The sequence below is a fragment of the Mchenga conophoros genome, linkage group LG7 (genome assembly GCF_057382185.1).
Source record: "Mchenga conophoros isolate Kocher_MC1m ecotype Shallow Benthic linkage group LG7, M_conophoros_male_GT1.1, whole genome shotgun sequence".
Classification (NCBI taxonomy): Eukaryota; Metazoa; Chordata; class Actinopteri; order Cichliformes; family Cichlidae; genus Mchenga; species Mchenga conophoros.
Window position 1 is genome coordinate 39,525,484 of NC_140532.1, and position 10,470 is coordinate 39,535,953.

The following is a 10,470-nucleotide window of genomic DNA, read 5'->3' on the forward strand; positions in this document are numbered from 1 at the left end:
AAGCATTCAGATTCCGTGAGTAAAAGTACTAATTTTACACTCTAAAAGTACTACATTACAGGTAAAACTATAAATGGGACAGTGTATTTATAGCTACAAGAGAAAGAAAAACACTGGTATATATTTAGCATCTCAGTTCTACAACAGTCGGTGTAGGTTGGAGCTAATCATTAATCATTTTATTTACTGGTGCTCTAAATATGTGCTTGCAAGTCACACTAATCATCTTTTTTTTAACTGGAAAGAAATAACACTACTGACAAACATCCATCATCAGGCACAATACTTTCTCCAAGCAAAAGTTCAAACCAATAAATTGTAACAAATGAAAATTTCTGTTTCACATGTATACGATTTGGGGTAGTTCAATCTATAACAAAGCATGATACTGTGCAAGCTGAGCACAGCTACATTCCACCATTGGGCACAACCTCAGGAAGGTAAGTATTTGAGAAGGTAGATAAGAAGGAATGTAGGAAGGAGGGCAGAATGACTGACAAGCGAATTTACTTTTAGGAAAGTAGCGGGCAGTTACAAGGAAGTACAAGTACACTAAACAGTACACTAATAAACAGAATCACTTGTCCACTCATCTGATTTTATTGACAACTCACAACTTCACAACAGTAAAAGAAAAGGGTGAGGTAGAGAAAAAGAACCTGTCACACTATGAATTTTGCACTACAGAAACATGGACAAATAGTGCTCATAAAGCACACTCCTGTAGGACTCTATAGAGATTTTACACAGCAGTTGTGCTGTATCATCTTTCCTAATAGTTTGTGTTTATATTGGTTTGCAAATCTTTTCCATAAGATATAATTCAGGGTGATAAATGATTCTCTTAGGGAAGTCGTGACAACCAGTATCTTGAAATAGCAATCAGGTTGCATACACACTCTCAGTGCACAGGATGGGTGTGTATTGTGTGATAATCAACAGTAATTGACTTATCTTTAGCCAATGGCAGCCTAGTGCCTTTAACAGAAACCAGGACTGCTATAATTATTGCACACACAGGCATACTCACACACGACAGGATAATAATACATGTGCCAAGAGCTACTCCACTATACGAGCATGCATCATTGAGATGAAGGAGATTTGGCCAGCTTCAAGCCCCCTTATTCACAGAAGTTCCTCTTATATCACCTGAACAGAAGTTAAGTCACGCTAAAGCACAAGAAACAGAGTAATGATGGAAATTAAAAAGGTGGAACTAAGAGTGCACATGGCATAAAATCATTAAAAAAAACAGCAAAAATGGAAACGAATTCAAAAGAGAAATCATACGACAGATGCAACTAATGTACAACGCAGTCATCCTGAGTTTTAACAGAGTGTCAAGTATTATTTCCTTTTATACTACAAGGTTTATTACAGGTCTACCACTACTGGTGCTGATGCTACTAATTCTGCTACTGCTACCACTGCATGCCACCTTTACTAACACCACTTTCATTAATTTCACAGCTGTCCTTCTTATTGTTCTTTTTAGTTACTCCTTGCCAGAATGTAGTTGTGGGGTGTAAAGTGATATCAGATTAATAAGCAAAAGCACTCACTGAAGTGTAGGGTATTTTCATGGTGTAGCAGAGTTTAGTATTGAATAGTTTCATCTATAATGCTTTAGAAATGACATTATATTTTACAGATATTAACAGTAATATGTGCAAAAGCTACACCATCTAAAAAGCAGCAATAATAGAATGTTAATCAATCAAACTTGTAATCAAACCTTAAAGAACTCTAAATTTAAGTCTTTTATTTTAGAACAACAGTAAAATTGCTGCTGCTAACTGCTAACTACTGTAGCTTCAGCAGTGGCAAAATTAGCATAGTTGTGACAGGCATAGTAGTAGCAGGAGTTTAGCCCGTACTATCAATGATTGTCCTGTAGAAGCCCAGTAGAAGTAGTTTCAGAATGAATCTATTTTGACAGATCCATGCTGATATTTTCTACTCCTACAGCAGTGTTGCTTCTTCATTTGCAGTGAGCATGGGTGTAAGATATGAAATCAGATGTAGTCCCAATAAGGAAGAGGGTCAATAAATGGGCAAAGAACCTGATCAAAAGAAACTACAGCCACAGCGTGTGATGAAGCATAAAGATTTACTGTCAGCGTAATGCTAGTGCAGATTAGAGAATTTTTAAAAATTAACAACAGACCACAAAGGCATATGCAGAGGCATATGAATCCGACCCATACATATTCCCAAAGGAATACATTAGATGCTTCATCTGATAAACTTTTAGAGTATCAGTATAGATCTGCATGTAGAATATTAGGCTAAAAGAGGGTTATTTATTTACTTCATAAGAAATATAAAGACGGTATTCAGTAAGTGAAACGCTCATAGTTTATACTGACTGATATGTTCTCAAGAAGTCAAACCTGGGATTAATCATTGTCCTGTGTTTTGTGTTTGGAAGTGTCATCAGAGGTTTGGTTTTGAAGCATTTCTAAGTATTGAAGCATGTAATAATTGTGTTAGTTTTGATCTGATTATAGCTCCACAGTGCAGGTCTTCCAGAGGTGAAAATTAATCTAAAATTTGGTACCAATAACTTCCTGTTTGTTTGTTTTCCAGTCTACAATCAGACATTTGGAGTTACTTTGACAACGGCAAATGGATGTCAATCTCCAACTGCAAACACAAATCTTCACACTGCTATGGTGAGTGACATGTATACAGAAGTCAAGCAAGTTTAATTTAAAACTTCATATTGCATCTAGAAAAAGGGCAAGTGTTACCTCACAGTATTATTCACATAATGTGTTCAAACATTAGTCAGAAACCTTGGTTTGATATATAAAGAGGAAAGGACTACCCCAGATAGCTCTCTCAATTTCAGTCAACTCATGGTTTGCAAGGTGCCCTCGTCCTATGGCTGCAAAACAAGCCAAAATCATCACCCATGCACTACCATGTTTGACAGTTGGTCTGAGGTGTTTGGGTTGCACTTGTCATGCAACTGCACGTGTCCCTAACCATAGTGAATCCTCACATTAACTTTTATTTAGTACAAAAAAGCTAGCATTTATCCTCCAGCTTCACTGTGTTTATATTATACTAACCATAGCTGTGTAGCTAGCTACCAGTGTTGGGAAGGTTACTTTTAAAATGTATTACACTACAGATTACAGAATAGATGCCCCAAAATGTATTTTGTAACGTGTTACGTTACTCAATGAGAGTAACGTATTCTGAATACTTTGGATTACTTAATATATTATCAGCAGTTTTACAACTACATGAATGTACTATTGCTGTGTGATTTATTACTATTACTGAAGGATACTCGCCATACCAATACAAACAAGATTTTTAAATCTTAATATAAAATTAGTAACAGTAGGGTGGACATTAGGTAAGGCTGCACTTTTTGCAGCGATCTCGTATAGAAAACTATTCCGTGCATATATAAAACAGGTCCAAATGGTAGTAAAGGAACCTCTGGCTAATACGTCGGTTCCGTGTCGGGCTCGTAGCCGAAAACTAGCTTTACTTTGTTGTCTGGGTCAACTTTGCTAACAAGAGACAGAGAGAGGTGTTGAAAGGCTGCTCCAACGGAACTTATTGTTTCGGAGGAAAACAGTGTACAGTCGAGTCTTAATAGCTCACTTACAACTGGGCTACGCTGCCCATGAGGCTACATTCTTTAGGGCTATGCCTGTAACACTCTGCCTATTGCCTTCATATTAAATAATTTTTTGAACAAATTTTTAAAAAAATATTTCTTTACGTCATTATGCGGGCCGCAAGTAGAGGTGCAATGGGCCGCAAGATTGAGACACAGGTATTAGAGCCTCTTAATGCGTGTTTTGTTTGAGTTTCCACCGGCGTGGATTTACCAAAAATAGAGAGGGCATAGCCTAACATATGAAACAGGAAAAGACCGATGTGTAATCCATTTATTTCAACAAAGTAACTGTATTCTGAATACCACATTTTTAAACGGTAACTGTAACGGAATACAGTTACTCATATTTTGTATTTTAAATTCTGCCTTCATTTGGAAGTGATAGCAGAGCTGTATGTTTCAATTCTTCTGAAAGCCCTCAGTCAGATTGTTACATTGTTACACCTGTGTAAAGCATCCGTACTGATCAGTGTTCATTTGACTTTGGGACCAGAAGCGGAGTTTGGACCTGGAAACGGCTAATGACGTCAGACTTAAAGACGGGATAACCCTCTTAAGTCCTAGCGTTAAGGGTGCACTTACTTTCTCACAGGACTACAATCATTTACATCACTCTGCATTAAATTACACCAATGGTTAAAATGAGTAAAAATGTAAATTAAATGTAAAAAATATGAATAAAATATAACTAAAATTATTAAATAAAAACCAGTAAAAACTTTAGCTCAGTAGATGACATGGCATAAAACTGGACTAGACCATTCACTGATATAAATATAACTAGACTATTCTAGAATGTAAGTATTTCAGTAAATATTCTAACTTCAGAATCCTTTAGAGTTCTAGAGCAGTGTTTCTCAAACTGTGTTACGTGTACCACTAGTGGTACTTGCGCTCTCTCTGGTGGTACGCAGGAAATTTCCAATTTTTTTTAAGATTAAATAATATACCATTGTGGAGGTATGCAAAGATGACATGAGAGTTCCCGAGGCTCTTCTGGGAGCTGGAGTCAACCAGAAAACGTCTCCCTGAGCGTGAGTCCTCTATGAAGAGCAGCCTTTGCTTATCTGCAGCAGTTGCAGCCGCTACAGAGTGCTGGCGACCTCGTTTCCCTGAGCCTTAAAACTGCAAATGCATCATTGAGATGAAGGAGATTTGGCCAGCTTGAAGCTGGCCAAAACTGCTGCCATCCCAGCCACCATCGATGAGTCGGAGGCCCCCAGGAGAATGGGGGCGCAGGAGATGCCATCAGTGAATCGGGAACTATCGCCCGGATGCCAAAGCTCCTGGTAGCCAGGAGAATGCGATCCACTTCTTCTGTGAGTGAGCGGTAATCCTTCATGGCCAGCAGCGGGGAGTTGGCGAGGCCAGCATCTGTCGGAAGAAGACATGAGTGAAGAGGAATCCACTGTCATCCATTCCTAGCAAGGACAGCATGCTCTCCATGAGCTCGAGAGCGGTACCATCACACGGCCCAAGAGAGAGAGGAGTTTCTTGACCCGCTCTGCATCTGAGAGGGAGTAGCACTGCAACAGCAGCAGCGCCTTGAGAGCGGTGTATTTCCCTTGGGTGGGGGCATCCCGGAGAAGGGTCATCACACGACAGGTGGACAGCGGAACCAGCAAAGCCACCACACGATCGTATTTCGTGTCGTTGGCTGAAACGCTACGAAGAGCAAACTGAGCTTCAACGTGCATGAATCAAGAAGGAGGGTTGTGAAGCCGAAAATCCGGCAGCTTAACCACCGAAGCAAAAATGAAAACATACAGCTCTGCTATCACTTCTGACATAAATGAAGACAGAAAACAAAACAGCAGTGGCGTTTGTAGGGTTACTGAAGTTGGGCTAGCGGTATATAATGATGTGCTGTGTGGTGGCTAGCTACACAGCTATGGTTAGCACATTATAAAAACACTTCACGCTTTGCGCCACGTTATTGTTTACATGAGATGAATTGCAGAATGGCAGATACAGACAAAATACTGTTACTGTCAATCTTACTATCTTCAGGTTTTACATGCTTACATATACACACGCAGTTACTGTCCTTCCATTTACAAAGTCAGAGGCATCACGGTGTAATTATTTTACGTGTAGTTGTTTTTTTTCCTTTGTAATAATATTCAACATTGCTATCAATACATTTTTCAAAAAATGTATTGATAGCATTGCACAGATCAATATGTATTGTATTGATCTGTGCAAAATGGGTCCAAAAACATAAACAACTGTGGGATACTGTTTGTCCATCATTTAGACAGGGGGAACAAAGATATGTTTCACCATATTTTCTAGTCTTTGGCTTAGAATGAAGTTGGTTTGGAAACATATTCAGCTATGCTTCATCTCCCGCTTTGCGTTTGTGTGGGAGCCCCCGTGCTAGCAGTGTCCCCCCCCCCCACCTAGGGGGCGGAACACACACTTTGGGAAGCTCTGACTTAAAGATTGGATATCCCACCTGCTGTAAATGTTTTAATGCAGTACAGGTGTTATTTTTATCATTATGTCACATCCTGTTTATGACAGTTACAATAAATAACACTCACATAAGAAATAAAATTGTCTCTGTAAACTGTATGTGGTTTTAAATATGCCTATACTACTGTACTTTAATGTTGGTCATAAGGGTGGTACTTCAAGAGCCATATATTTTATGAGGTGGTACTCATTGTGAAAAGTTTGAGAACCACTGTTCTAGACTGTTCCAAGTTGTTGTTCCTCAGAAAATGCCACACGAGCACATTTGAGAGGGAGGTGTTTGGGGGGTTATCAGAGCAGAAGGTGTAGGGGCTGAGAGGTGGGGTAGAGAGGCAGGGGAGAGAGTGGGGCCTGGCCGGGCTGCAGTCAGATTGTTTTGCGGCGGAATAAATGAATGAATGAAAGGCAGCATGGTGGTAACCTGATCCGCGCGGGTCGGCCTCATTGTGCTTGGCTGGAGCTCGCGCTGGCTGGTCGCTCTCCGATTGTCTCTGGAACGGGACAGAAAACACTCCCAGGACCTCGCGAGCCCTACATTATTCAGCGCGCGTGCCTAAAAAAAGGGTAGAGCTAGGGAGAGTGAGAGAGAGAAAAGGGGCAAGCGGTGAAGGGGGAGAGAAAAAAAGAGGAGGAGACCGCTAGTTGGAAAAGCTGGCGCGTAAAAGGAGCTCAGTCCCATCTCAGTCAGAAGCCACTGTTACCGTTATTACCGCCCCTGGGAGCACGTGAACAACCGTTAGGCTACTTCTCTTGTTCGTTTGTTTTATTTAACGTCCCACCGGCGGTTGGTGCCGCAGTTTGAACTGAGGTGAACGCTGAAGAAGAAGAAAACGTAGGGAGAAAAAGAAGAAGTAGCGGTTAGTCCGTTTCCTCCGCCGGTAAAAACCAAAAACTAATCCCGGTTATTATCCGCTAATTGGCCGGTCTTAAGGAGCTCCGGAAATCAGCGATTTGCTGCACATCAATCTCCACTCAGGTAGATTAAATTATAACATAAGTAGTTTCTAAAACATAGCGGAAATGTGTCTGAGCATAAGTTTATGATGGGAACTCATTCAGTGAAAGTAAAACGGTTGCTTTGGGTGAATGGCGTGTGTGTCAGCTGGACTGGGGGGTGTCCTCTGGGGTTTGTTAGCATGCTGAAAATGTTGTCAGCTGTGCATGTGTGTGTGCATGTATGTGCTTCTGGTTAATAGAAACAGAGCCTGTAATTACACTGATTATCTTTAGAGTGGGAGGACACAGGATACTGCACTCTCCTCTACTGAGAGAAAAAGAGAGGGACAAGCAAAGGAGGTCAGTGGACCAGACTGCTTGCTGCAGTAGTCTCTACATGTCTATCTCTCTTTCTCTTTGTGCACCTCCTCCGCCTCCTCTGCATCACTTTAACCTAGATATAGGAATGACCTTAACCTGGTTTCCATCCCCCATCCAGCATACTGAATGACTGGGCAGAACCAGAGGGACGTTTTATTAATGCTGCTATCAGTATTTGGGTTTTTTTTTCTGTGTTCCATTATTGTAGCTTCTCTTTTCTTGTATCTTAATGGCTCATTTTTCAAGGGCTTCTTCAGTTAGGTCACCTTGACCCTGAGCTGGAGGAGCAGCTAAGAAAATTGATGGATGTGCAGTTAAATAAAGGTCCTGCTATTGTGAAAAACATCTTGGTCAAGTTGCCGTATACACAGTTTCTGCCACGCCCCTGCCCAAACAAAAACATTTTTGAAGACTAAGTATGTTACATTAACATTTTATTTTAAAGGTAGTTACAGAGTAATAGGGGATTATAGTAATAAGGGAAGCTAGAGAAAGAGCTGCCAAATGAAGCCAGACTTCATTTGTTTGCTGGAGATTTTTTTTTCATTCTTTTCTTTGCTCATAGCTGTTGCCAAGCAACTTGAAATTCTTTACTTTGAAAATCTTCTTGCTCACTGGTGAGTGGACATTGCTAAGGTGGATTTCTTTTCTCTTTTTTTTTGTAATCTAATCAATGAATGACTTGACTTGATCCTGGAAATGTTCAATTATCGCCATGCCGTTTTCAGTTTTCAATAGAAGCATATATTACTGATGTTGCAGCTGAAAGTAAATAAACAACTTAACTTGACCCTGTTTTCTCATCACTTCCAGTTTTGCTGATTGGTTTTGATCTCATTGATTGATTTTACTTCATGGTAGATTTTCCTTGAGTACAGCTTGCTGGTACAATGCCAAAGGCACGATGGAGGCTTTGAACATTCTTCCAGTCATCTTGTAAAGAGATTCTCCCCCCCCCCCCCTCCCCCCATTTAACAGCATGTATTTACTTTTCACTTGGTTTACAAAGCAGTTTCAGGAATACAGGCAAACACAGCCAACTGGGAAGAGGAAGTAAAGAGGCCAAGACATCACCAAAGCAGTATAATCATGGAATTTTAACCCAACCAGGAGTGAAATCTTTGGGGCTGATGCATAGACACATTGGTTTTTTAAGTCCTGTTATGAAGCTGTTGTCACCTTGGATAATACTTCTTTCTGACTTTAATGGCTATAATTTATAAAATTTACTTTTTTAAATGTTGTGTACAGTATGGCCTGAAAGTAGCAAGAGATGAGCACATAAAGTCACCAGGAACTATCACATTAGGAAAAACTGGCAAAAATTGTGGTGTGTGCAAAACTTTTGCAACTGTATGCAATGAACTTGCGATCTTGCTGCCTTTGAAATGGTTGCTTCAAAGATAAGGACCAGGTCTATCAAGCCAGAACCTTATAGATTTGAAACTGAAATTACAAAATTCCTCCACAAATAGAGATGTAGTTGGTGCAGGTTGATGATTTAACTCCAGAAGGACAGAGATGAACTGTAACATTGTTTTTATTTAGGACTATAACCAGAATATGACCAATGGCAAACAGTTGAGTTGAGTCCAGTCCACTGATGCAAAGAAATGAGTTGCGGAGGAGTTGGGTTTAGTCTGTCAGTACAGACTGACCCAGGTTGAGTGCAGTATTTGCAGCAAATATTTGCAAACCTTCGCCAAACTGTCTGAGAGTGATTGCAGTCAGTCTGAGTCAGATCTCGATTGTTTGGATACAGGTTGCCTCCCACCAGGCGACCTGTGCAAGTGCCTTCCATTAAGAATTGTTGCCCAGAGGTTAAGGATGTTGCACACTCAAACTTAAGCAACCAGTTGGTTAATTCAGCTACATATAATCACTCTCTGACAAAAAATATAATGAAATCACCAGGCAACCAGTAATTATTCCTAGTAGCAAGGATGTTGCCACCCTATTTTTACGCTAGTATTGCCAAACTTAAAGTAAAACTTTTTGCATCCAGAGTCACTTTTATTATAGTATTTAGAGGCTTATTTTTTTTTGGGGGGGGGGGGGGATTTTTGATGATGATATATTTTTTCAAAGTTTACCTGGCATGTCCCACTTCAAAATCTAAAAGAAATGCACACCCTCACACCTCCTGCAGTTGCTCTCTGGTCTATGAGTCAGGCCCATCCCGTAGCCGGAGAACCATTGTTTTATAGTAGTATAGTCCTAAAAAAAAAGTAATAATCAAAAACCATAACTGATTTAAAAAATGACCACTGTGCGTATCAAAATATTCTCTTTGTGAAGCATAAAATTGTACCCACCATCCCAGCACACCTGTGTAAAATATAATGGGGTCAAATATGATGTCACAAGGTCACTTTACTTTCCAAAAAGCTGGGTCTCCTGATGGCCTATAACTCTCACATAGAGTGACAAACCATCCCTTTTGCTGCAGAACTGCATCTTTGTAAAACACAGACAAATATCTCAATCAAGCCCATTGTGAGATTTTGGCCCTTGTCTATTGAGTAAAGTTCAAAGTTTAGAGGTAAACAGGGTTATTCAATTCAATTCAATTCAATTCAATTTTATTTATATAGCGCCAAATCACAACAAAAGTCGCCTCAAGGCGCTTCATAGATACAGAGAAAAACCCAACAATCATATGACCCCCTATGAGCAAGCACTTTGGCGACAGTGGGAAGGAAAAACTCCCTTTTAACAGGAAGAAACCTCCGGCAGAACCAGGCTCAGGGAGGGGCGGCCATCTGCTGCGACCGGTTGGGGTGAGAGAAGGAAGACAGGATAAAGACATGCTGTGGAAGAGAGACAGAGGTTAATAACAGATATGATTCAATGCAGAGAGGTCTATTAATACATAGTGAGTGAGAAAGGTGACTGGAAAGGAAAAACTCAATGCATCATGGGAATCCCCCGGCAGCCTACATCTATTGCAGCATAATGCAATAGATGTAGGTTATGGTAGAGATTCAAGTCTGTTTTATCACCCAGACTCCATTTAGAATAGCTGTTCA

At 40.3% G+C, this 10,470-nt stretch overlaps 1 protein-coding gene across 5 annotated transcripts in view; it reads left to right on the forward strand.

Annotated features, from left to right (window-relative positions):
• Positions 1 to 10,470, forward strand: part of palm2akap2 (PALM2 and AKAP2 fusion) — a 96,061-nt gene that overhangs the window by 52,878 nt on the left and 32,713 nt on the right. For all 5 annotated transcript variants that reach the window (XM_085279198.1, XM_085279196.1, XM_085279197.1 and 2 more), the window contains one exon: positions 2,593 to 2,678. In XM_085279198.1, coding sequence (XP_085135324.1) covers positions 2,593 to 2,678 — 86 coding nt within the window. The remainder of the gene's footprint in view (positions 1 to 2,592; positions 2,679 to 10,470) is intronic.